Here is a 26752-nt window from a genome sequence, read left to right on the forward strand (position 1 = left end):
TTCATTTCATGCACATAGAAACATCTCATTCCACTTTCTCACCTTTAAGCATCTTGAATTTGTAATGAAGGGAAAGCTTTTTTCCTCCAGACTACATTAGTAGTTTATGGGCTGATCTAACTAAGCTATCTAGGTACCACATTACTAGAAAGGAGTGAATAAAAGTTACTGTTGATGGTGCCTTAACCCTTATCTTCTGTATAAGGTGCATCTTGTGAAAAGCAAAGATAATGCAAAGAGACCCTGACCTTTCAGTAAATACAGTTCATAATTTACATGAAAAACATGTTTGCTTAAACTTTTGAGTGTCAATGGATTGTGAAAAGAAGGAAGCCCTTCACAGGAAGGAGTAAACCTTTTGTAGTTCACTGATCACAGCCTGCTGCACAGTATTCTTCATGGAATGGGAGGTTCTTCTTTACTCTGTGTTGTTTGTATAGAGATAGCAGATACGGGATTGACGTTCCCTACAGTATGTATATATATGCAAACACAGATGCTTTGTAACACAGAAAGCAAGAGATGACAGGCAGATGCAGCTAACACTCATGAAGGGCAAAAGTAACAGTGGTAGGGCTACAGGAGGTCACAACAGACTGGTGCTTTACATAAAAAAGATGGGTTTCGGGAAGAGGGTTTAGACAGCTCCTTGCAAGCCCAGCTTGGTATTCTCACGTGAACTCTTAATGTTCATGCAGCAGGGAATAATGTCCAAAGCAGCGTTTACTGCTATTTTGCTCTGCTTTCTGACACTTAGTACCAGCTGTCCCTGACTCTGTTTTTACTGTCATGAATTTAGACAGTTCTGAGTGTAGACAAGCAGAAGACAAAAGGCTGTTCTCTGTGTTGTCCCTGGTGCTCTTTCACAGTTCGCTTCCTCTGGGAATAGTTCAAAAGAGACTTTGTGCAGCAGAAGACTCAGTGCAAGGCAAGAAAACTGATACAGTTTTGTCCACTACTTTACTAAGTGTCTCTGGGCATATAATTTAACTTTTCATGTGTAAAATGTGAGCCATTACCAGTGGATGAGGATTGATCAGATGACTGAAAGATCATCTGGGTGAGGCATCGAAAGATCCTGCTTTTTAACAGTGTGACTTTAAAGTCATTTATCCTATCTAGGTAATGAATTTGATAGACAATTCCTTGCATGAAGATCTTCACACCTTGTGAGTAGAAAGCAGTGTATAGACATCAACCACTGTTATTAATAATTTCGGATGTTCACATTCTTCCCCCTTTTTGTGGGCAGGTTTCTGGAAGACTTAAGGTAACATGTTTGGTGCTGTGTGGTCACTTTCTGTGCAACTACCTTGGAGAAAGTACAAGCTCTTTTAAAGTTGTATCCTTCTCTTCTCCATGCAGCGTCCTATCATCTCGATCTGTTGGGGTCACAGGGATTCACGCCTGCTGATGGCTTCTGGACCTGCATTATATGTTGTCAGAGTTGAGCACAGGGTTTCCAGTCTGCAGCTGCTGTGCCAGCAGACCATCGCTAGCTGTCTGCGGGATGACAAGGATATCAGCAAACTGACCCTGCCCCCTCGGCTCTGCTCATACCTCACCACTGCCTTTATACCAACAATCAAGGTAAAAAGAAGGAAACGTGTGTGTGAGCAAGAATAAGGAGTTGCTTGATTTCCCCCCTGTGGTGCTCCCAAGTGACAATGGATATATTACAAGATGCTGTAGTTATCATAATTATAATTTTAAAAACTTGATTAAGGGTCATTCCAGCCCTCTTGAGGAGCCCACTGATCCATTTGGTGCCCATTAAAATCTGAAAAGAAGGTTCACACATACTGATCTGCATTATTCCATGGTAATTTTGTGCCTTTCCAAGTATCACACTGATACTGTGTCACAATTAAAGGAGGATTGTTACACGAGTCCTTATATAGCCAGGAAAGTTATACTTAAGACCTGGGGTTGCACAAATATTTCTACTGACAGTGACTTCTGCTAACCTTACTGCTCCAACAGTGCTATGGAGAAATGAACCAGATACCGTGCCTTTCCCTGTACCACTATCAGAGCCATCTGCTCAGCCACTTTGTTTCACAGTTTTGCCCTCTGTCACATTTCAGGATTTCTGAAGTCGTTATCACAGCCTATAAACCAGAGCATTAGCTGGTAAATGCCCTACATTCAAACATATATTTTTGTGTTACATATCTTTTGTATATGTGTTAGCATTCTCTTGAGCCAGTGTCAGGTCCCTGTTAAAACAATGCAGACCTAGAATAACTATTTTGAAATCAGTGGACTTGGCTGAGCTTAAATGAGAACAAATTATGCCTATAAAATAATGGTTCAGCACAGTTCCGTTTGGGTGCTGCTAATCAGGGCAATTTGCGCGACTGTGAAACATTGCATTTGCCAGAGAAGAATAAATGCCTTGCTGTAACCGTAACTCCTCGATCTCCAAAGATGCAGAGCATTTAACAGACCAGTGGTTCTTAGTTCTTTCTAGTATGCCTGCTTCTCCCCAGGATGCGTTCCATGTCCCGGAGCCACCCCTGCAGCTCTCTAAAGCATCAGTGATGCTTCCTTGGCTGTTATGGAAGGCAGGGGAGGGGACGGGGTGGAACGGGATGGGATGGGATGGGATGGGATGGGATGGGATGGGATGGGATGGGATGGGATGGGATGGGATGAAGGCAGCAGTTGGCTGTAGCAAGGCTGGGAGCCATGAAGGCAATCAGAGGGGCAGAGGTAGTACAGGGGGCACATCGTTGCCAGCAGCCCTTCTGTCAGCTCCGGGCTGCCGAGGTGGGGAGAGGTCACGGGGCTGCATAGTTGAGAGGCTGAAACAGGGTTCCCAGACGCCACATGCCTCTTGCTCTTTCATGGGTGTTTCTGGAGCCTCCTCAGCACTACTTCATACTTTACCCTGGCTCTCCACCAGCCACATACTCCCACCTACATTGTCAGCCGTGCCTCCAGTGCCTGGCAAGGCACCCTGTTCCCTGTGTATATTCCTCTTCCCCCTCCAGCTTAAGGACTACACCACAGATTGCTCAGCCCATATCCATTTTGCCAAGTTAAGGAGGCTCCTTTTTTCTCCTACTTTTTTTTCTTGTACTTCCATTTTGAAAGAAACTGTGTTGACTTATACATAATAATAGTATTTGTGTTATATAGGCTTGACTTATACATAATAATAGTATTTGTGTTATATAGGCTATATTGTCCTAGGCAAAAGCAGTCCAACAGCTTTAGGACTGAGCTTTTCATGGATTAATACAGTGTGCTGGCAAGCAGGGCAAAGAAACCCACCCTGAGCTTTGTGCTCGTAGTTCTCTACATTGCGCACAACTAGGCCCTCAGCAACGATGGGTCATGTGCTTGGAGGTGATAGAGGTACAAGCTTCCTCCAGAGCTGGCAGCACTGTAGTATAGTGGCATAGCATGTACTAGCCAGGAATGGGAACCTGGGTGGCCAAGTTCACTTGGAGGGCCAGCCAGAGACAAGGTACTCTGAGGCTTAGACCTGATGACATTACCCAAGCATCGTGGTTTAACCCCAGCCAGCAACCAAGTACCACACAGCTGCTCACTCGCTGCCCCCCTGCCCCACATCCCCCCAGCGGAATGGGGAGGAGAACTGGAAAAAGGTAAAACCTGTGAGTTGAGATAAGAACAGTTTTAATAGTTGAAATAAAGTGATAATAATAACAACAACAATAATTGCAATGAAGAGGAGAGGGAGAGAGGGGAATAAAATCCAAGGGGAAAAAAACCAACAAAAACCCCCAAGTGATGCACAATACAATTGCTCACCACCCTCTGACTGATGCCCAGCTGGTCCCCAAGCAGTGGTCGGCAACTCCTGGCCAACTCCCCCCCAGTTTATATACTGAGCATTATGTTCTATTGTCCTGGCCGTGCTCCCTCCCACCTTCTTGTGCCCCTCCGCACTGACAGAGCATGGGAAGCTTGAAAAGTCCTTGATGTAGCGTAAGCCCTACTTATCAACAACTAAAACATCAGTGCATTATCAACATTATTCTCATCCTCAATCCAAACCACAGCACTGTAGCAGCTACTAAGAAGAAAATTAACCGTGTCCCAGCTGAAACCAGGACACCAAGTTAAAAGATAATTTTGTGATAGAGCTGGGACTTGAAGACAGGTTTGTTGTCTAATTCAGTGCTCTAACCACAGGTCCAGCTGCCTTTATTGAAGTAACTAGTTTGAGTTTTCTGTGTACAGCTGCTTTTGACCTAACTAAATAATACACAGCCACTCTGTCTTGCATGTGGGTTCTGCATAACTCATGTGGTAACCTATACTAAACCTGCTAAGTTAGAATTGGGTTCAAATTCAGTTAGTTGTGTTGGGGTTAAGTCACCACAGAAAAAAAGCAACCACCAACCAAACCACAGTAACCTATAGGAAACTTTCTTTTTCCTTCCTTCATTTAATTAAGCCTCCTATCCCAGACCCAAACAATATGAGAGATTTTGTCAGCTACCCAACAGCTGGTAATGAACGGCTTCACTGCACGATGAAGCGGACAGAAGATGACCCAGAGGTTGGTGGTCCATGTTATACTCTGTACCTGGAATACCTTGGGGGATTGGTGCCTATCCTGAAAGGACGTCGTATCAGCAAGTTGCGGCCGGAGTTTGTCATCATGGATCCTAAAACAGATGGGAAAGCAGGTAGAATTTAATTGTTGGTCTATATAAAAAAAGGTTTAGAAATACTTTAGTTATTAAATCCTCAAGAGTTAAAGAAGATCTATATATGCAACATGGAAGGTGATATCTGATTTTTTTTCTTCTTCTGATGTGGAAAAAATCTATAGCATGACCTAGGCTCAAGCCTCTGAAACTATACCATGCTATCTTCTGTTTCACAGAGAGGAACTTCTTATATTTGAATAGTGGGGAATAGATTGCTCACTAGCAGAAATACTGTTTAGTCTCAGTTTTGAAGTTGGTTGAATGCTATTCACCCCTCCGAATCACGTTCACTTGAGTTCAAACCATTGGAAATTTGGACATAATACTAGGAAGGGTGCAGAATGGTTAATTTTCTCTGCATGGTTTTATCTCAGCTGCTGCCTGTGGATCAGATTTATGCTTCTGACGACTGATAGTTGTAATTGATATCAGTTTTCTGAAGCAGCACTTACATTTTCTGGGGCCTGTCTTGATAGATGAAATCTATGGAAACAGCTTGATTTCCACTGTGATTGACAGCTGCAACTGCTCTGACTCCAGTGATATCGAACTGAGTGACGACTGGGCAGCAAAGAAATCTCCCAAAATCAGCCGAGCTAGCAAATCACCCAAACTCCCCAGGTAATCACATCTTGGGTATTTCTTCTTCTTGGGTTTTCTTCCGTTTCTTTTTTCTTTTCTTTTTTCTTTTTTTTTTTTTTTTTTTTTTAATGACTGTCTTGACACCTCATAAAATTAAAGGCAAACTCCTTTGGGCAGATAGGTGTGGGTTTCACTACAATGTGCAGTTCTGGAGTGGTCTCAGAGATTGGTGTTGAGGTGGACTTTGAGGAAGGTTCTGAGGCAAAAGGTAATGGGGAACCATAGGGCACCCCTTCTCCCCAGGCAATCTCAAAGAAATATTTTATAAACTCTCCCACCTCTGTCTCATGTGAACTCTTGCTACCATGGAATAGATTTTGTCCTTCAAAAACAGTTTGTGTTTTTACCTCCTCAATGCTTAAGAGTCCTTGGTCTAGTTAAAACCTTTATTTCCTGAGGGGTATTTTCAAATTCCTAAATCCATGCATAGGTGGCATAGATCCTGGCATAGGTGGCACTGCTGCTGTGGTGGCTTTGCAAGGGAGCCTCAGCAAACAGATCCTCCTAAACACCGGGTTGAGGAGGTTCTGTAAAAACATACAGAACAGGCTTCTAAGCCATTAATTTGTCTGGTTGTTTTCCTGCCAGCTCTTCATTATATTCATATGTGCATAGATAGAACCTTCCACCTGCACAGAGCCTCACTGATGTCTGTGGTGCTTCTTACAGGCATTGACATCTATCTGCCAGCTTCATGTCGTGGGGTTGAAGCCCTGTGATGCCTTCTAGCAGCAGCTGACACTTACATTAAGTAAGGTCCAAAGACCTTACATTATGAACTTGCCCTGGTATGAGGCAAAGCAAATGCATCCTTTATATGTGAACATCATGTGCAAAATACCGATGGTTTAGTTCAGTCGCACTTGACAAAAGAACCATCAGTTCCTGAGCCTAAAACTTGAAATGGCTCAGGAAGAACAACTACCTTGCATCCTTGGTTTTCTAAGAGCATACTTTTGAAATGTAACTTTTGTTCATTATTTTTCCTACCGGTGAGCTTTTTCAGGTGCTTGATCTCTTGTTCATGACTCCCTTCGTATAGTGGGAGGTAGGAATAACTTTTGGCTTAGAATGAGAGCACTGACAAAGTTTGTGGAGCCTTCGTTTGCTGTACTAATCTGGAGATCTGCCAGCTGAGGTGTCATGTTTCCATTTCTTGAGGCTTTGCGCAAAGTCTGCATAGCCGAAATAGCTCAGCAGTACACCTTTTTATGGATTAGTGGAGGATATGTTGTATCCAGCAGAACTACTGTAAGCTTTGTTAAGTGAATCAGAAACCATCCAGTCTGAGTTCCTGCATGTATGTCAGGTCTTGATATATCTTTACATTTAACCTGTAGCTCTCCATCCTGTAGACTCTACAGTCTTTATTAGTCAGAGGACACCATGCCAGTTGTCTTCATTATGTCTTTACATGCAAAGACATGAATTCTGTCCATTTTTGCATGCCTGTTGGTGATTCTAATTATTGCTTTATATGCAGAATCAATATAGAAGCTCGCAAATCTCCAAAGATGTCACGAGCTGCACAGGAGATATCGAGATCGCCAAGATTACCAATAAGGAAACCATCTATTGGTTCGCCAAGCCTAACCCGAAGAGAGTTTCCTTTAGAAGATATTACTCAGGTATTGTGCCCATTGCTACCAGACCTGAGTCCAAATGCATCTCCTTCCAGAGGCAGCAAGTTGTGATACAGATCTAATGTTGACCAGTAAAATATTTTCATTTAAATTACAGTAACTATATGGACAACTAAAGAATTGCATCTTCCAGTTCACTGTTAATGTTTGAAAGTGTCAATGCAATATCATGTGGTGTTTGGTAATTCCTGGCACCACTAACTTCTGTCAGTGTGAATCCATGTGAGGGGTTTTATTCTAGGTGATGTTGTTAGCTGTTTGAAAGTGTATGTGAAAATGCTTTGTCAGTTTCTCAGAGCTGTCTTAATGCTCTCATAGTTCTCCGCTCTGCTGAGGATTGCAGAGATAAGGAAATGCTTGCTTAAGAGGGCCACATGTTCTCTGTTTCATAATTAACATGGAGCAGCCTTAATTGAAAGGAAGGCAAAGAATTAGCACTTTGTGCTCTTTGTGGTGTTCGTGTCCTGTGGGTAAATGAAACTTAGCAGACTGTAGAACTGTCTGGGTTACATATTTTATTAATACCAGCCTGTGTTCTTTCAGTTTTGTTTTGTTTCATCTCAGTTGTTTTTTTCTGCTCTGTCATTTCACTTTTTCCTTTATGTTGTAACATTCTAGATCAGTTACACGGCAGCAGTAGATAGGACTAAAAGCCCTTTGATTAGGGAAGGAGACCAGAGTCTTACATCCTGCTCCTGATATTGGCAGCGTAACTCTTGGCCTTTGAGAAAATCTCTTGGTCTGTCAGACCCCTAATTTGATCACCGTGGAAGCAGTGGTTTGGGAAGCTGCTTTGGAAGCTCCAGGAAAAATATGTTTGTCATTATGAGTAATTAACTTCTGTCTTATTTGTTGTTCTATAAAGTGATTTATAAGCATAGAACCAATGGGCAGGGTATATTACTTTCTGAAATACAGAAAAGCTGTGCTCTTGCTGTGCAGGAAAAGCAAGTGTCTGAAAACTGACGTATTCTCACTAAGCAGCCATCGTGTTGTTCAGTTCTTCAGCAGCTTTAATCAGCCTATGTGGCTGTTGTATACGTTATTTCTGATGGTGTTCAGATATCAAAATGAGACTTCTTAATGACTGGGTATAACAGTTGCTACATAGGCCCATTAGGCTGTTTCAATAAGAACAAGAGAAGCTGAAATTGTGTTACCACTTGCAATAGCTTGATTGCTCTGCTGTTTTTTATTAGAGCTTGATACGGATTTTATTAGGCGAAAATGATCTTGTTTTTCCTTTGCAGCACAACTACCTTGCTCAGGTCACATCTAATATCTGGGGAACCAAATTCAAAATTGTGGGTTTGGCTGCTTTCCTACCGACTAACCTTGGTGCAGGTAAAAGTAAACTTCCAACTTGCAAAGAACAAACTTATGCCATATGATTCTTTTTAAATTATCAAAAGGCTTTTTTAACAATGCACTTATTTTCTGGACAGTAGGAATTAGATTTTACAAAATTCACTGTAACTAAAAGAGATTAGAATCTATAAATACAATAACGAGATTATCAAGAAAATGTTAAAAGGCTCAGTTGTAATAAAAAGACTGATTAACAGTCAACCCCAGACCTTTATTTTTACAGTTTATTTGAACAAAACCTAAACAAATAAAAAAAGAACACTGTAAGTATCATAGGTTTTAAGTTAATGAGTTAATGTAATAGAAATATTTTTAAAAGTCAGATTTTTATAACAATTTAGCTACTATTTATAGCAAAATAGTGTTAAAAAAGGCCTTACAGAATCATGCTCAGGACTCTTCAAGTCAGTGCAGTGCCTTATCATATGGTTCTTTTTGCTGGAGCATGAGTAAATTTGTAGCCTTCATTAAAAGTAGCAGTTGTCTAGTCTCTTGACCTTTTTCTGGATAGGCCAATTCTACCTAGGTAGTCCTGTTGAAAGGAAGAAGGCCAAATAAAGAACAGGGTACCACCTAGCCTAACTCAGCTCTGAATTGAAATATTAACACAAGTATAGAAGTTTTATGAGCTTTTTGGAGAACTTTTGTTTCCTGTGTTGCATTATATAGTTAGGTCAGGACTACATAGTGATGCCCTGGGTGCAGAATTAGTCAAATAAATACCTTCTGTGGCTATACTGACTACTATCAGACAAGAGAAGGAGGCCCAGCTACTGAGGAGAGGACCTTCTCTGGCCCAGCCTCCAGGCAAAGCTTGTCCTCTCAGGGCGTTGTCACCATGGGGACAACCAGTGCTACTACCATAGAGCACTGGCACCTTCTACTTGATAAAGTATTATGGAAACCCTCAGGTTTGTTCCAGCCCCTTTGGTGTTTTTTCCCCAAGTGATTTATAACTTTCTGACATCTGCATTTGCAATGATTGTCAAAAGATAGTGTAAGAATGACCCTAGCGGGACAGACCAGAGGTCACGCTCATTCTCTCAGTGTCAGTGACAGATAAGTAGGGAAGGATGTCAGTGTAGAGCAAGCATATAGTGATAATTCCTTCATGTGTTCTCCCAGTCTCCAAGGGTTTGGGTCCCAGGAACTTCCTGAGCCAAAGAAGGGTTTCTTTGTGTGTAGCAGTGAAGAGTTCCAAAAGTAGAATGGAAAAATTATTTTATTTCTTTAAAAATAGATGTGTATACAAGATGAAGTAATTAATTATTTCTACATAGTATTTATCTACAGAAATGTTGCTTCTATTGAAAGAGAAATAGCTGAAAGTAACAATCCCTTTTATCCAGTTTATGCAAGGTGCTGCACAGTGATTTGGCTAAGAATGGCCCATACTTGCATTTGGTCTTTAATACATTAAATAAAAATAGTCTTAGCCCTTTTGTCTGCTTTGAATTGATTCTTTCTTAGCTTTAGATGCTCTTTGTGTAACAGATCTTTTTATTATTATTATTTCTTATTATACTCTTTCTCCAGTAATATATAAAACCAGTTTGCTGCATCTGCAGCCCAGGCAGATGACAATATATCTCCCAGAAGTGCGGAAGATTTCAATGGACTACATTAACCTGCCGGTATTTAATCCAAATGTTTTCAGTGAAGATGAAGATGATTTACCAGGTAAGGAGGAGCTGGAGGTCTGCCACATTACAGGTTAAGCTAAATGGAGGACAGATCGCTTGTGTCACTAGCCCCTTCTGGTGAACACACAAATCAAAACCCCTTTGTCTGATGGGGTCCTGTAAAACTGAATTAGAATAAGGCTAATACGCACTACGGGCATTGTTTTCTAAAATATGTGCATAATGTAATTCGTACAGAGCTGCTAAGTTTCAAGTTCATTGGAAAATTAATCATCTTCTATTTAGTTCACTAAGAATTCTCCATAGATCGAAGCCTTGCATTCTGCATTTTTGTAGGACAGAACTGTAATCGGCACAGCCCACTGATAGGAGCTTGGGTGGGAGGGGAGGTTCCCCTAAAACCCTTTGAGAAATGATAAATGCCCATTTGGATTTTAACAATACCAAGTCTTGCAGAGAAGCTAAAATAGTAAAGTAGTCTATAAACAAGGGGGATCAGGAAGAATTTCTCATTTAACTGAGGTGTAAGGTAGCAGAGGATTCAAACAGTGCAGGGAAGGCTTGGGTGCAGGTGATATGAATGTGGCAGGTAAAAGGACTGGAAGTACTCAAGGACCTCTTCCAATAAAAAAAAAAAAAGAACCATCATGGCAATAAAATTAACAAATAGTAGACAAGAAGAAGATAAAATTAATAGGTTTTTAGAATTTTCACATCAGTAAAGGATTCCTATTGTCAGATCACACGTTTTTGGAACTACAGGAGTGGCCTTCATGCCAGTACCCTTTAAGGAAGAGGGAGTGCGAGCACTGCAGAGCAGTTGAAGGCTTGTACTAGAGTCTGTTGAAATAAATGGAAATACTCCCATTATGTCAAATGAAGGTTTTGACAGCTGAACGCACCAAGGCTTATGTCTGACCCAAGCATCAGAGTAGTCCTCTGGACTTGTAAAGAAATAGTCATGTGCTTAAAATGAAGCCCACTCTTTCATGATTTGGGGCTTGGCTTGCCTAATTTATGTCTACTTAATATTTACCTCTAGGATCTATAGAAAATAATAGAGGCACTGATGATCGTATACATACTATGCATAGGAAGCAGTCAACATTTTCTGTTATGAAACATGGTCCAAGCTGACAGAAAGTAACACAAAAATGAAATAGAAAAAAAAAAAAGTTAATATAAAGTTTTGGCATCCCTTCCTGAAAATTGGATTAGGTCCGCAATATCAATTCCTTTTATATTATTAAAAGATCTGAAACATTACTCAGAACTGCTGATTGGTGAGCAAAACATAGGGAAAATTGTTAGAGATTTGTTACAGCTCTTTGAGAAGGTTAGTAAAAGAACCATACTACCCTGTCCTCCATAACGGCCTTCCTCTTCTTGTCCACCTTTTTCTTTCTAGTTTCTTCTGAGAAGTCATTTCTGACTTAGCAAATGGAGGCTACTTAAATCTTGGGGTTATCCTTTCTTAAAGCCTGCATATAAAGAAAAAAAGTTACATATAATAATGGGAAAATATATTGCAGTCTAAGTAATGATTACATGACAGATTTTAAAAAACATAGTGGAAAGCTGCTCTTGGGCAGTGGAATGTTCATAGTGAGGTACTCTTGGGACAGGTGCTTCTTAATGTAGTCAGTAAAGACTTGGCAAGGCAAATGGACGGTGAATTGCGAATTATGCAAACAAATCAATTAAAAACCACTGGAGAAATGAAAAAAACATCCAATTTAAACATTTTGGGATATTAAGCAACACCACAATGAATGACATTTTGTTTGATAAGGCACTTAATACCCATGACAGCAATATTTGGGTCAATCAAGCCAAGCTAACAATTCAACCTCAAGCTCTGGTGGATAAATTGCTAACCTGCAGACATCAGGATGAAAGCATGGCCCGCCAGCCAAGCACAGAACCATGCTGCCTTAGGGTTAGTTGAGTTTAGCTGTCATTCTTCTTCTAAATGGACAAACAGGACTACCATAAAAATTTACCAGCATAGCCACAGACCTGTCTGCACCACAACATTCATGACTGATGCTGTTAAAAGCCTAATGCTATTGAAAATATAATTATAGGGCATAGGTGGATGATAATTGGAGATTAGTTAGGAACTGGGCAGCAGCTGGAGGAATCCTGACTAATGGGTCTTTTGCCTAATCTGGTCTTGCAAATCAGAGGTCTCCACAGAATTTGGCACACTGAGATGATCCTGGATGTGACTTTAGGATACTGGATATTACTCCAGTCTCTTTTCCTCCCATAAACCTGCTGATGGAACTTGTAATTTTCTGTGGGTTTTATACAGAAAACCTATTAAAGAATCTCCAAGAATCTTGGGGTGGGGGATGGGCGTGGGGAATACAGTATTTACTGTTTCCCCTCATTATTGTATTTTATTCCTTCTTGACTTCTGCACCTGTATTTGGTTCCAGTGTTCTCATTTCCCTGCCATGCTCCAGCTTCTCAGTGCTAGTTCCTGTTGGAATCAAGGAATTGCAAGCAATTGAACAAGTTTCATGCTTCTGGTTGAAGTCATCAGAATAGTTTCTTGCCTCACTGTCCCTTGTTCACCACCACCACCGTGAGTGGGAAGCTTTTCTTACATTCTTTTGCTTCTTCTCACATTTCTGGTCGCAGCCTGTCAAAGCATTGATGCTGAAGTTGTCCAGACTACAGTAGCCACTTCTTGAATCTTTTTGGCTTCCTATCTGTTTCCTTAAATCTTCCCCTTACATTTCCCATCTGACTTCCCATCTATTTCCTCACATCTTTTCCTTACAGATCTTCTTTCAAGAACTTTTATAAGTTTTGTCTGTATTTCATTCCATCATATTCCTCTCTCTCTGTTTCATCTTCTTTCATTTTGCATTACTGGTTGCTTTGCCACCCACTATACTCAAGAGATAATAATACTTCCTTTTTCCCAGCTGTGATCTGTATTCTCCAGTTTTCCTGAGCTCATGGAGTCTGGAGACCATTATACTTAAGATACTATGCAGTGATTTCAGTGCAGGTCTTTGACTTTCTTTTTTTTTAACTCCACTTCTTTGGCTTTTATTCGTTGGTTTTTTTTAATGACACAGACTTTTAAGCCAAAACTCATAACTGCCATCAGATCAGGGCAGGCTTGAGGTGCATCATTTCATCTTCCTTCTGAAGCTTGGTTCTGCATGGCACAGTGACACCTGACTGGCTCTAGAGGGGAGTCATCCTGGGCCAGAGGGGACACTTTTGTGCCTCACCATCAGGCAGCAGCAGCCCTGGAGGACGTCAGGAAGCCACGTTAGTGGTCCTAGGACTAGGGTCAGAGAAGAGGGGGCTAGGACTAGGGACAGCTGTGGGTTTCTGGGTGGATTATCCTTTCTGTTGTTGATGTATTTACTATCAAAAAATGCTCCCTGAAAACTAGTGAGTCCTGATTCAGCAAAACTTTTGAGTAAAGTAGTTAAAATTGGATGATGAGTGAGTGGCAATTCAGACTGTGAAAGTCCATGGGAATCGTAGTGTAGACCAAAAGTGAGCTCTGAACTTTACCTCTGAAGCATCACTCCCGAGACATTACTTTAAAGTTGGTCACCAGCTGTTAACAAATAGAAATTGTGCAGTGGGAATCAGTGGGTACAGGCTGGCTTACTTGTCCAGACTAAGGTCTGATCCATTGATTTTGGGATCTGATAGCAGTCCATGCAAATACAGCAGGGTGCTTCAGCAAGTATTTAAAGGTAGCAGATAGTTCAGAAAGTCAAAGGTAAAGTGAATGACAGTACAAAAGATGGGCAGTGTTTTTTTCTTCTAACTAGCTTTAAAAAACATATTCCTGCCAGTTCCTGAATTTTATGTCAGTGCTGCTCTGAAATTTTCCCATGAAGCATTTTTTAGCGGCCTGCATGTCTTCCACAAGTGCTGAAGAAAACCCAAAACTATGTGAAACCCCGCTTCAGGAAAATGCCCTGTTCTAGTGCCTGTTACCCAACCACTCGCCTAACTGCCACAGCCCGCCGTGGCTGGTGGCCCCTCAGCGTGGGGCTGGGCCAGCCCCACAGCGCAGGCCTCGCCACTGCCACCACTTGCAGGGGGCCCTGGGGGGGAAGGCCGGGGCGGCAGGTGACACGCTGTCTTGTTTGTTGCAGTGCCCGGCGCCCCCGGCGCCCCCGCCAGCAGCCCGCCGTGCACCGTCAACATCCCCATCGCCCCCATCCACAGCTCGGCCCAGGCCATGTCGCCCACACAGAGCATCGGCCTGGTCCAGTCGCTGCTGGCCAACCAGAACGTGCAGCTGGATGTGCTGGGCAACCCGCCGGCCGAGGTGGGGGGCGAGGGGGCAGGGCCCTTCCCGGGGGCGCCGAGCCGCTTCCCAGGCCCCGGGGCCGGGGGGGAGCTGGGCCGCACCGCTCCCCCGCCCCCCGCCCTTGCCCCGCTGCCCCCCGCCGCCCCCATCATCGCCCTGGCTGACCTGCGGGACCACGGCGACCGCGAGCACGAGCCGCCACCCAAGGCCAAGGCCCCGCGGCCAGGACCGCAGCTGGTGGAAGGGGATGCCGTCGTCTTCGGGGCCGCTCCGGAGCTGCAGCTGAACAAAATGAACCCCCCACCGCCCTACCCCGGCACCATCCCTGCCGTGCCCACCAGCGCCCTGCCACCCCCACCCGGCCCCCCGCAGCCGCCCCTCGACCTCTGCCTGAAAAAGGGGGAGTTCTCCCTCTACCCAGCGGGGCACTACCAGACGCCCCTGGGGTATGAGCGGATAACGACATTTGACAGCAGTGGGAACGTGGAGGAGGTGTGCCGGCCTCGCACCAGGATGCTTTGCGCCCAGAGCACCTACACCCTGCCGGGGCCCGGCAGCTCCGCCACCCTGCGCATCACAGCTGCTGAGAAGAAGATGCAGCAGCCCTGTGCCAGCGCCACCCTGAACCGGCTCACGGTGCCCCGCTACTCCATCCCAACCGGGGACCCGCCGCCCTACCCTGACATCGCCAGCCAGCTGTCCCAGGGCAGAAACATCGCGCAGAGGCTGGACAGCAGTATCATTCATGCAACTCTGCGGAGGAACAGCAGGGAGGCAGCCCTGAAAATGGCTCAGCTGGTGGATGGTCAGAGAGCCACCTTGCAACTTCCCCCAAAAGCCAAGAGCAGCGTGGTGACGGCACAGTACCAGCAGAGAGTACCCACCGCCTTGTACACCTGCAGCCAATGCAGCAGTGGTGGCAGCAGCAGCAACACAAGCACTGGTGGTGTGGGAAACATCCCTAGCACCAACGCTAGTAACAGCACTTCCAGTATTGGTGGCATGAGACCTGATCTGAGCACGGGGAGTGGCTCCCAGCACAGCTCTGTCATTGCTCACTCCGTCAGTACTTCGCCTCTGGCCTCCCAGTCCTCCTACAGCTTGCTGAGCCCGCCTGACAATTCCCGTGACCGAGCGGATTATATCAACTCCGCCTTCACAGAGGATGAGGCCCTTTCTCAGCACTGCCCAGTGGAGAAATCAATACGACACGTACCTGTGACCTTGACGGAGGCTGCCCTCGGTGTAAAACGGCCTCCGCCGTACCAGTGGGACCCTGTGGTGAGTGAAGAGATATGGGTTCCTCAGGAAAGGACATCTCAGAGCGCAGTGCCCAACCCCCTAAAACCTACTCCTCTCATCATCGGTCAAGCTCAACATCTGGATATGTCTCGAGTGCCATTTGTTTCCCCAAAGTCTCCAACCAGTCCCACTGCCACTTTCCAGACAAGTTATGGGGTTGGAGTACCTTACCCAGCAAGCTACAGTGCCCCTCCCCTTCAGGGAATGCAGCCCCCCTGCTCCCCCAAAGAAACTCTGGCCCCAACGCAGTTTGCACAGCAGGAGCCCACAGTTGTGCTTCAGCCAGGTTATCCACCCAACCTCTCCTATTGCCCTTTACCACCCATGTACCCAGGAAGTAGCGCCTGCTCTAGTTTACAGCTGCCACCGATCGCCTTGCACCCGTGGAGCTCCTACAGCGCCTGCCCACCCGTACAGAACCCCCAGGGCACCTTGCCCCCCAAGCCGCTCCTCGTGGTGGAGAAGCCAGTGATGTCTCCCCCGCCAGCAGAGCTGCAGAGCCACGTGGGCACAGAGGTAATGGTGGAGACAGCAGACACCTTCCAGGAGGTGCTTTCCTTGACGGAAAGCCCTGTTCCTCAAAGGACAGACAAATTCGGCAAGAAGAGCCGGAAGCGCCTGGACAGTCGAGCCGAGGAAGGAAACGTGCAGGCTATCACCGAGGGCAAGGTCAAAAAAGAGGCAAGGACGCTGACTGACTTCAATTCACTAATATCCAGCCCTCGGCTGGGGAGGGAGAAGAAGAAGGTCAAGAGCCAGAAAGACCAGCTGAAGTCCAAGAAGCTAAACAAGACAAACGAGTTTCAGGACAGTTCAGAGAGCGAGCCGGAGCTTTTTATCAGCGGGGATGAACTGATGAACCAGAGCCAGGGCAGCAAAAAGGGTTGGAAAACCAAAAGGAGTTTGAGGACAGCCAGTGAGCTGGATGAATTCAAGTGCCGGAAGGCCAGCGAGAAGGAGGATGGGAGGCTGGGGAGCCAAGGCTTTGTGTATGTGATGGCCAACAAGCAGCCGCTGTGGAATGAGGCAACACAAGTCTACCAGCTGGACTTCGGAGGGCGGGTGACCCAGGAGTCGGCAAAAAACTTCCAGATTGAGCTGGAAGGGCGACAGGTAGGAGGGAGTGGCATACGCAGGCTGTGGCGGGGGCAGGGGCTGGGGGAAAGCTGTGCCAGACATAAATTCTGCCTCTCATGCAGCCATATGCCTCCTGCTCATGTTAGCTGCTCTGTGAAAAAAAGCTTTGCCACGTAGTTGATAAAAACCAGCCAGCAAAGGTCTAGATTCAGAATGGAGGGTGAAGTTTAGTTGTAAAGTAACTGTACGAAATGTGTTTGGTCTTACTGCAGTCAGACATGGGAACAAGGGCCTCCTTTAGGCTCACTGGCTCTCACGGCTGAAGGTAGGTAGATTTTGTGATAAATGTAGCAGATCTCCCCAGCATAACTGCATTTGGTGACAGTGGCTGTGGATGACAGCTAGCTGAGTGAACACTGCTCCCTTCTTGCAATGCTCACAAAGGGTAGCCAGTCAGCAGATAAGGCAGAGGTGATGGACAGGTAGTTAGCTTCCCTCCATGCCAGATTTTCCCTCTGTGGGTTACCAGGTCTCTGGGGCTGGTTCTTAATGCTAGTGAGGCACTGACCCTCCCTGGAACAAAGCGCTCCTGGGCTGCTTCTGAACTGCTTCTAGCCTGTGGCTAGAGTGGTCTGTGGATAGGTCAAAAACTCAAAAAACTTTTAATTGTAGGCTCTCTCACCTTGGCCTGAGTGGGATGTTACTACACCAAACCCAGGCTGTTAAGTGGTATCAGTCAGCAGAACACTGGACTGAGACTCAGGAGACATATTTATTTCCTTGTCCAGCTGTCCCATCTCTGTAAGTCACTTTTGATTTATTAAAGACATAAAGGCTCTCAACTCCCTCTGGTTTAACTTGGGAGTTAGATGCCTTAAGTATCCAACATGCATGACCAGTGGTGGTCTCTTGGTTTTGTTTGTCTGTAACAGCAGCTCATTAAAAAGGCAGTGATGAGAGCCATTTACGTGCCTGCCTTCTACAGTTAAATAACTGTGGATACATGCCCATGGGCAGCTGTGCAAAGTCACCTGGCCTCAGGTTTTGTTGGTGGAGGAACAAAGCCTGACTCAGCTTGCACAGACAGCCTCCATTCTAGCTAAGGAATCTTCACTGTAGAGCAAATACGATCTGGGCTTCTGATGAAGTGAATGAAAAAGCAAAAGCAGTAATAACAGGCCAAACGTCAGATATTCCCTGTGGAAGAACAATGAACAGCCTGACTATCCTCGCTTTACATTTCAGACAGCTCCTACTGCCCCTTTGCTAATTCATTCTCAGTGTAATTTATGTGCTAGTGAAGTTTATGCAAAGGAAAATAGAACTGCCAAGAACATAAGCTTACCAGCTATGAAGTGCTGGAGTCAGGAGATTGGTTATTCCCCTTCCCTGAAAGCTTCTTTCTTTGAAAACAAAATCTGTTTTCCTGATGGGCTGATGATAGGATCTCTGCGAGGGAGAGAGTGGCATTTTCCTGCAGAAAGCATGGTGCTGGTGTAACCCACATCTGCTGAAGAATTGGTGACAACCTACTTACACCAATGCTGTATACAGTCTAGCGTGTTTTAAAGTTCAATTTACTCTATAGAATCAAACACTGCAGTCAGCTACTCTATAGAGACCACTAGGACAGTGCTCTTGCTCTTCCTTGGCAGCACACCCCATTCTGAGCAGCCCCATTCATACTAGCTCAGGAGGTGAGGCATTTGTACAAAGGAGCAAAACGGTTGCACTTTTCGTCTCTGATTCCTCTTCTATGGATCACTTCTTTTGACTTTGTTCTCTTTTTCCTTCCCTTTTCCTCTTCCCCTGCTTCCCAGGTGATGCAGTTTGGAAGGATTGATGGCAATGCTTACATTTTGGACTTTCAGTATCCATTTTCTGCAGTGCAAGCCTTTGCTGTTGCTCTGGCTAATGTGACTCAACGCCTCAAATGAACAAGCAGAGACTGGAGAGAGGAGAATGTTAACCTTCTCATAAAGTCCAATCCGGAAAATGTCAGGGCAGCCTGCTTTAGGTGTGCAGAGGTGCCTGGGAGAGAAGGCGGCAGTAAAACTGGAAGTCTCTTGGTGCCCAGCAGAAGGGCATTAACTCTAATCAGTCATGGGGAGGAGGGTGGGGGGTTGTTTCCTGTTTTGTTTGTTTGTTTGTTTGTTTGTTTTCAGGTGTTTTCTTTTCTTTTTAAGCGTTGTGCTGGGTCTCAGAAAGAGCGAAGGGTTGGGAGCCATTCAGTGTTACGTGGAGAAGTGTGGCTTTTGGCTTGTTGTGGTTCTGCCGTGTTTGCTACAGTAGCTGATGTAAGCTCATAGGGGGATTAAAAAAGACTGCTCTTTTTGATAGACTGCCTTATATCATGCTGTTCTTTTTAAAACAGGGAACGTAACTTTTTTTCTGGTCCAGTTTGTATTACTACTACTACTACTACAACATCAGTAATAGCAGCAAAAAAAAGAAGCTGTAATACTTGAAGACATGTATTTCTTCTCTGATATCTGATAATAACTGAGCACCACAAGTTCCAAGGAGGCTTATGTAGGTCAATGTATAATTTCTAAATAATGATGTGTTATTCAGAAGAGAAAAGTTGTTACCAGTGGGTAGTTTTAAAAACCCACAGCATCAAAGAAGTTGATGTCTGCTTGTTTTGTGTGCTGTTATTGGGGATAAACATCTTTCAGTAGGTGACAGAAGATAGAGGAGAAAACCATTATGAGCGTTGCTTCTTCTGTTGTTGGGAATAAACATCTTCCAGTAGGTGACAGAAAATAGGGGAGGAAATAATCGTGAGCATTGCTTCTTTGCTCGTATTGATCAACAGTGTTCTCTGATTTGGCCTGTAGCTGGGAGGGGTACGGTGTGACCAGATGTATTTCTGAGGCCATGCCTGTACATGCTCCTTATTTAAATGTGTTTACCACTTTACAAACAAAGTATTTTGAGTGAGTAAGAAGGCCCAGTGTATTCAGTCTTCTTAGCAATCAGTGTGAATCAAGTTCTACAACAGTGATGAGCACTTGAATTAGGAAGGAGACAGAAGTGTAGCAAGTGATTACAAGAAGCATTTTCATCAGGAAAGCAATTTCATTACAGGGAAAACATCATGGCTGGCTGGAGAACGAATGAGTTGAAAGAGGAAGGAAAAATTGGACAGAATCATCCCTTTTATCACCTTGTTACTTGAGTAGGCTTTGTGACTGTGGTTTGAGATTATAACACTCCAGCTAAAAGCAGGAAGCCAAAGTTTGCATGGAGTGTTACAGAGGAAAGCTTAATAACTATAGCATGACTCTGCAGTTCTTTCTGTTGGACATGCAGACCTGTTGAGCATTTCAAAAGGGTTGCTTGGACAGAAGAGTTTCTGTGTTGTCCACGTGTTGTGCACATATTTATTTGCTTTCTCTCTTTCCTCCTTGCCTGCATTTTGCTACAGAATATGTTTTGATATGGAAGTAGTTTCCCCAGTAATACAGAAAGCCCAAAACTATTAATGTAATTATTTGGACATTAGATTACAAAACGTAACTGCAGATTTCCTGCAGAAATTACTGTTTGAAGTGAAAGGCACACTGAGAAAGGTATGCTGGTTGAGGTGTCGATGGCTGCTTTGTCTTTGTCTTTCATCCACAATTTCAGCTTCTTACTTGAAAAATTCTATATAACTTAAGATGAATAGGCGTGATTTTCTCTTTGCTTTTCTTAAATCCTAATGGTAGGGCAGATGTGTGTTGCATTTTATTTGTTCTAGAAGAACATACTGCTTAAGATAAGATCCTGCTGTAGTAGAAGTTACCAAAATGCTTTTAACTTCTGCTCTGCTGAGGCTTCTAGAGGTGTACAGCACGGAAGGAGTAATGCCAGTCGCAGAGGGGAGTTTCAGGGAGTTGCCAAGGGAGATGACGGGGCAGATCATCCACAGGTCATGTTCCACAGGGTAAGTCCAGAAAAAAACACCTGCAAGATGGTTTTCTTGGAGAGAGGTAGGAAGGAAGGAGGGAGGTAGATGGTACCATGTCTCTGTTATCCCAAAGCTCAGCAACTTCTGTTTGAGTGTGGGAGTGGTCAGGCACATCATTCCTCTTGACATCTAGCAGATTGTTGTTTGCTTTAATTAATGAAGTTTGTTTCCATCAGTTGTCTGGGCCCATTTGTATTCTTTCTCACATGCCTGATTTATTGAGCAGTTTGTGTGCCTGTACGTATAATGTGTGTGGAACAGAGGAACTAAGACGGATTTGGTTCTGGTCCCTTTAAAATCAATTAAAATGTTTCCCTTGGGTTTTGTGTGGAGGAAACACTATTAAGCCCTTTGTCTATATTGAGTTGTATGCTGTACAAACAGCAGGTTGAATTCTCGGTCCACTGATTCCAGTACACAAAGAGGAAAGTTGGCTGATGAGAGTCCTCACCTGCTCCAAGGTCTGTGCTAACCAGTCATACCCTAATTAGAGTATTATAGGCACACACTGAACACTGTAAGAGAAGAAACATACCATGGCTTCCTTGCTTGCTTGCTTGGTTGCTGAGGCCACTCAGCCACATCAGAAACCTTCAGCTGGAAGAAACATCACCTGTATTTTTAAGCCAAAATTGTCAGTACATGGAAACAACATGAATGTCTTTTTTTCTGAACAAAATCTAATCTATATAGAAGGACTTCTGCATGCAGTTTCTTTAACCTTCCAGAGAACGGTATTCCTCTTCACTTGGTTCGTTGCCAATTTTTTCCAGTTACTGGCAGTTTTATGTTAACAGAGAACCAAGAAATTAAACCCAGTACAACAAGGAGCGATTTGGTTTCATTGGCCCAGGTCATGACTGCATCCTTCTGACGGCACTTAACAAAGAACCTTGGCATAGAAAGATACCCAGGTTTTGCCCCAGCAAAGCACAAGGAATAATTATCAAAAATTAGGAAAATAAATGAGATTTCCCACATCCTTCCCATTTACTTGTCAGAAAATGCTATAGGATAAGATAATCTTTTATCTTTTTGAAAATAATTCAAGAGAGTCCCTTTAATTGAGGATCTTAATTGTGTAGAGAATAGCCAGTATTAGAGAGAGAAAGTACTCTCAAATATATTAGAATTTTAATAAAAGGAATGGAAATTATGTAAATGTCTGATGCAACTGGGTCCTAAATTATACAGAGAACAAGTGAATGTGACAGTTGTTTTCTTTGTCATTGAGATACAATATAGGAAACAAATTTAAAAGCCCCCCCAAATAATCACTATTGCATTCAACCAAAAGAAGTTACATTTTATATTTCATTAGTAAAACACAGGTTTTATGTAGATAACTAAGTTCTTCTAGGAAGAATGTAGCAAAGTGTTCAGAAATACCTAGTTCTTTTATACGTACAGTAATTTCCATTAGTTAAGTATGTTTTTTCCAAAGCTTGTTTTTTTTAGTTGTGCAATAATTGTAACAGTCTGGGGGTTTATGAGTTTTTAGTTGGTTTGGGTTTTGGGGGGCTTGGTTGTGGGGTTTTTAGGGAGTTTTGAGTGTTGGGGTTTTTTTTAGGGTAATTTAATGCAGATTTCCGGTTCATGTCCAAAACCCAAATTATTTATCTTGCATAATGTAATAAGTGATTTAGGGATTATTTTATTACTATGTATCAGTGAGTTATATACACTTTCTTATTTATATTTAAAGAGCATCTTTGTAAGTAATTGTTTGTTAGCAGTATGTTTTGGTGCAAGAAGTTAAAAATGCATATAGGAAGACCTGTATTTGCTAGATATACAAAATTTCATAATGCAGGCAGGCAAAAATTTTTTTTGGCAGCTGAATGCAACAAGTTTGCCGTGGAGGACTGTGTAGACGACGAAGAGTATAGATGTTTTCTTTGGGACCTGCAGAAATCTGTCCTTCTTCACTGCTTTCCTCCTTTTCTTCTAACTATATATTTCAGTTGGGGGTGGTTTTCGAAATACCAGACTTGATTTGCTTTCCCTCTTAGCACAGTGCTTTTTCTTGAGAAATAAAATAAGGTGGGTTACATGATAAAAGAGGGTATAGCGATATATGGTCAGTTTGTAAGAAGTTCATTGCACAGTTTAGTAGGGTTTGGCAATGGCATAATTCAGCGCTATGCGGAGATACAAGCAAGTTAGCTTGGAATAAGCTACTTGAGGCACAAGAAATAGTGTAGCAGTAGATGCATTTTCCTCTGCTCAGACTAACAACATTCCTTCTTTCAGCTGGGCTCTGCTGATTCCAACACAGCTGTAATGCTTCTGATAGCTGAGCTAGCGCTGTGCAGGGCTGGTGGAGCTGAGCCCTGATGCTGCCTGCAGCAGCTTTGCGTCTTCAGCGTGCTCCATCACAGACCTGGTGGAGCAGGCATTCCTCCACTCGTCCTTCCAGGTCTGTGCCAAGAGCAGCGTGAAGCTGCCATGGGGTTTGGCTGCAGCAGCTTTGGGCAGAGAAAGCCCCAATGCCAGCCAGTGGCCGTGGTGGCCATTTGGAATCAGAATCTGCCCCACTGGAGTTGCCTTTTGAAAAAATATGGCTGATGTCCTTGAAATATAGCTCCTAAGAGAGTCTAAGAATTGATACTTGAAGTCTGGTAGGAAGTGCACCGTGTGTGGAGTGGCGAATTTTAGCTTGAAACAGCGAGGATATCACGTTTCTGCAACACCCTAAGAAAATACAAGAAAGAGGAGGGTGAAAGAGGAAAAAAGGGAATTAACATGTTAACAATTTTGCCCTCAGTTCCAGACGCAGCAGTAACATGTGCCATGGGCTGCCTGAATATTGTAAATCTGCACACAGGTTCATCGCAGATAAACTTCCTGTGATGCAGCCACGAGTAAAACAGTTCCAACGTTTCTTTCTCCAGTTTTGTTGCATTGTTTTTATGAAGACACTTGAAGGTCTACAGATGTCAGAAAAGATATCTGACTTGGCTGAAGCCTTGAGCCTAGACCTTCTGTGGGTCCAGACTTTCCTTGGTGTGTCTTTTTAGTGTCCTCTCAGAAATTCCAAACAGATTTCAAAGCTTGCCTGGTCATTGCCTCAGACAATTTCTGTGCATTTGTTTTTTACAGCCTGATGTGTGTGATCCTATGTAATCTTGGTGCCCTATTACCTGTCAGAAACAGTTTAAATCCTCACATGAAGAAGTTAGCAAGTACAAAAATTGATTTGATAGAGAGAAAGCAGAGAGGAGACAGTAAGTTTTCACTAGCTGTTTCCCAGAGCCAACAGTTTAGAAACTGCAAATTTCTGCACTGCCCAAACCACTCCAGACTGGTAGATCTGACTTGGAGATTAGTAATGCGAGTCACTTGCGTGGCACACTGACAGACCGCTGACTGCTAGCCTCACTACATGGTTACACCAAGGTATATAAGAGAGTAGAATCCAACCCAAAATGGACTTTCCCATTTCTGTGTGGTTATAAAGTAAGAATGACTTACATCACCAATATGTCCACTTAAGAAAATTATAAAGCATTACCCAACAACTATATTGATAGTTCCGTATAACCCTCTCTTGAAGAATGCTAGATGTAGAAACCTGGCCACAGAGTAGTCATTCAGATTTTTGTCTTTTATTCCCATTTCTAGGATTCCATCACAGGAGAGCAAGCTGTTTGTTATTTAGGGATTGGCATGTTTTTCCCAGTATAAGAGTGCAAGTGTTACCGTGCTGCTAACAAAAATGAAAAAATTCTGGTAGATGAATTTTTTCATTTTCAAGTCCTTTCATCTTAAGGCAAGCACAATCCTCCATCAGCAAATACCAATTTGCAGTCCTCCTGTCCTCAGGAGTAGTCTGCAGGTAGGCACCACAGGTCCTCTTTGCAAGAATTTACATGCACCATTCTCAACAGAATAAGATTAGTTACTACTTGTGAACAATGGGCTATGTGAATTATTTTATATCTTTGTACTTATTTAATTTTCTTCTAAAAACATCCTACAGAGATGTTTTAAGATTAAAAGACTTAGCTTTGTGTGTTGCCTGATATCTCTGAAGAAGGATCAGGAGGTAATTTCTTTAGGCAGTTTGATTGTTGCTGCATCTAGAAAATTAGATTTTTAAGACAATTAACCAAATAAAAGAATGAAATCGGATTCAGTGAAGCAATTCTTGCTAAGAAAATTAAAAACTTCACCCTTCAACTTCTGATTTTGCAAATGGTTCCATAGTGAGAAATTTGTGCTTCAAGGCAAGTTGATTGTTGTGCAGCAGTATGCAAGCACACAGGTTTGCTGACCCAGACCTGACTGCAGGATCAGAACAACATGATTTTGTGAAACTTAAAATTAAATAAATGAAAACACCAAACGCCTATCCAGATTGTTAAACAAAAAAATCAGGTGGTATGATGTTAAAGCCTGCCAGTTTATTCTTAATCCTTGCCCTCCAGTTTACATTATTACAAATACAAAAATACGATCTGATTCAGCAATTCTGAATCCTGACAAATGTTGTCTATTTGTGGAATATTTATCTTACTGGCCAAGTAGATGGTTTAAGATACAGATTGAGATTAAAGTAATAATAAAGAAGAAACATTTTTTACCAGTGTGCAGACACCTGAGTTTCAAGTATTTCATTGGAACAGTGCTCAGCTTGTAATTCCTACCTATGTTGTCTCAAGATATTTGTTCAGAACTTTCCTAATTTTCCCTTTGTTTCCTTTGTTTGCTTGATACATGTTTTGCCTTTGGTTGCCTTTCGTTTCACTATTTCTGCATTCACTGCTTCTTTTTGTGTGTTGTGCGTTTGGGGAAGGGTATGTCTGTTCAAGATCTCATTGTTTATTGTAGATACAATATATGGTGTTGTGGAATAGCATGGGGATGCATTTGATTGAAAAGGCACTGTAGTGTTTCCTGAAAAAGAAGGGGAGTTGCATTTGTTTATAAATGCATTATTTTGGTACTATAACTTTGAACGTGATTTTAGAAAATTTTTTTATTATTATTTAATGAGCATATACCCATGCAGGTGCATGCATTCTTAAGCTAGGAAGCCCAGCATGTTTTTCTTAAGGCTTTTAAAAATTTGGTACACAGTTTGTGTACTTTTACATACCTATGCTATTTTTTAAATACATTTTTTGGAATCTCAAGTTTTCTTTTTTTTTTTCTTTTTTTTTCCTCAGTATACCGTGGTATACCTGCTTTCCATTGGACTTAAAAACTACCCTGATCTGCCTCTCCTTCTATGTATCTTGTGTAATAGATTTTGCAGGAGGTGCCTAGAAAGCATTGTTGGTTTCCCTATAAAAATGTGGTTTGTCCAGATTCTTTACTGTCTACATAACTGAGAGATAGACTGATTGCCCTATTTTTCCTTGATGATTTGGAGTTGTAAGAGTTGTCCAGCTGTTGCTTAATAAAATTTTGCAGACTAGAACATTCCTGACTTGTTTTCGTTGCATTCTGCATCTCATCGAGCACCTTCAATAATTTTAAAGCAGATGACAAATCTGCACTGGAATGACCTGAGTAATAAATAGCTAGATGCCGTTATGCTTTCTCTTTTCGATAACTGTATCCACAAGTTCCACTGAACCTGAGGTATTTACCAGCTCATCATACTTTGTGTCATTCATATGGGAGGATGGGTGGCAAAGATTTCGTGGTAATAATGTTCCTGTCTGCCTGGATATCAGCTGATTCTTATGCTATTTCTCTTCTGCTTGCTTTCCTTTTTAAGGAAATTACCTTTGGGGTTTGTAGTACTTCTCATTTTGTCATTGATATACTGGAAACTTTAACATTACCACGAGGGATTCCTCTGTCCTGTCATCTTTAACAACAGAATAAAATGCTGTGATGGCCAGTGTTCATTCTCTGGTTTTTAACTAAAACAAGCATTCTGGGCGCTGAGGGGGGGGGGGGGGGGGAAAAAGGGTAGCAAAGTAGCTTACCTTGCATGATAAACATCCCAGCTGTGGCACAAATGAGAGAGTCCTGGTATGGATCCTCATAATGGATGCAGGTTACCGGTGGAGTTTTGCAGGGGTCTGTGCTGGATTCTCACCTGTTCACCGTATTCATGGGTGGCCTTGAAATGAGTTTGAACGTTGAGCTGCAAAGTTTAGTAAGGATGTGAAGGT

The 26752-nt window shown here is 43.0% G+C and overlaps 1 protein-coding gene across 9 annotated transcripts in view; it reads left to right on the forward strand.

Moving 5' to 3' along the window:
• Nucleotides 1-26475, forward strand: part of TULP4 (TUB like protein 4) — a 177042-nt gene extending 150567 nt beyond the window's left edge. For 8 of the 9 annotated variants that reach the window (XM_055714345.1, XM_055714342.1, XM_055714350.1 and 5 more), the window contains 8 exons: nucleotides 1366-1590; nucleotides 4433-4667; nucleotides 5168-5312; nucleotides 6817-6961; nucleotides 8227-8320; nucleotides 9881-10024; nucleotides 14130-16702; nucleotides 18487-26475. In XM_055714345.1, coding sequence (XP_055570320.1) covers nucleotides 1366-1590; nucleotides 4433-4667; nucleotides 5168-5312; nucleotides 6817-6961; nucleotides 8227-8320; nucleotides 9881-10024; nucleotides 14130-16702; nucleotides 18487-18603 — 3678 coding nt within the window. In that variant the 3' untranslated portion in view covers nucleotides 18604-26475. The remainder of the gene's footprint in view (nucleotides 1-1365; nucleotides 1591-4432; nucleotides 4668-5167; nucleotides 5313-6816; nucleotides 6962-8226; nucleotides 8321-9880; nucleotides 10025-14129; nucleotides 16703-18486) is intronic. The other variant, XR_008732847.1, reaches the window with a different exon arrangement.
• The last annotated feature ends 277 nt before the right edge of the window (nucleotides 26476-26752 follow it).

Source organism: Falco cherrug, chromosome 6 (genome assembly GCF_023634085.1).
Source record: "Falco cherrug isolate bFalChe1 chromosome 6, bFalChe1.pri, whole genome shotgun sequence".
Lineage (NCBI taxonomy): Eukaryota > Metazoa > Chordata > Aves > Falconiformes > Falconidae > Falco > Falco cherrug.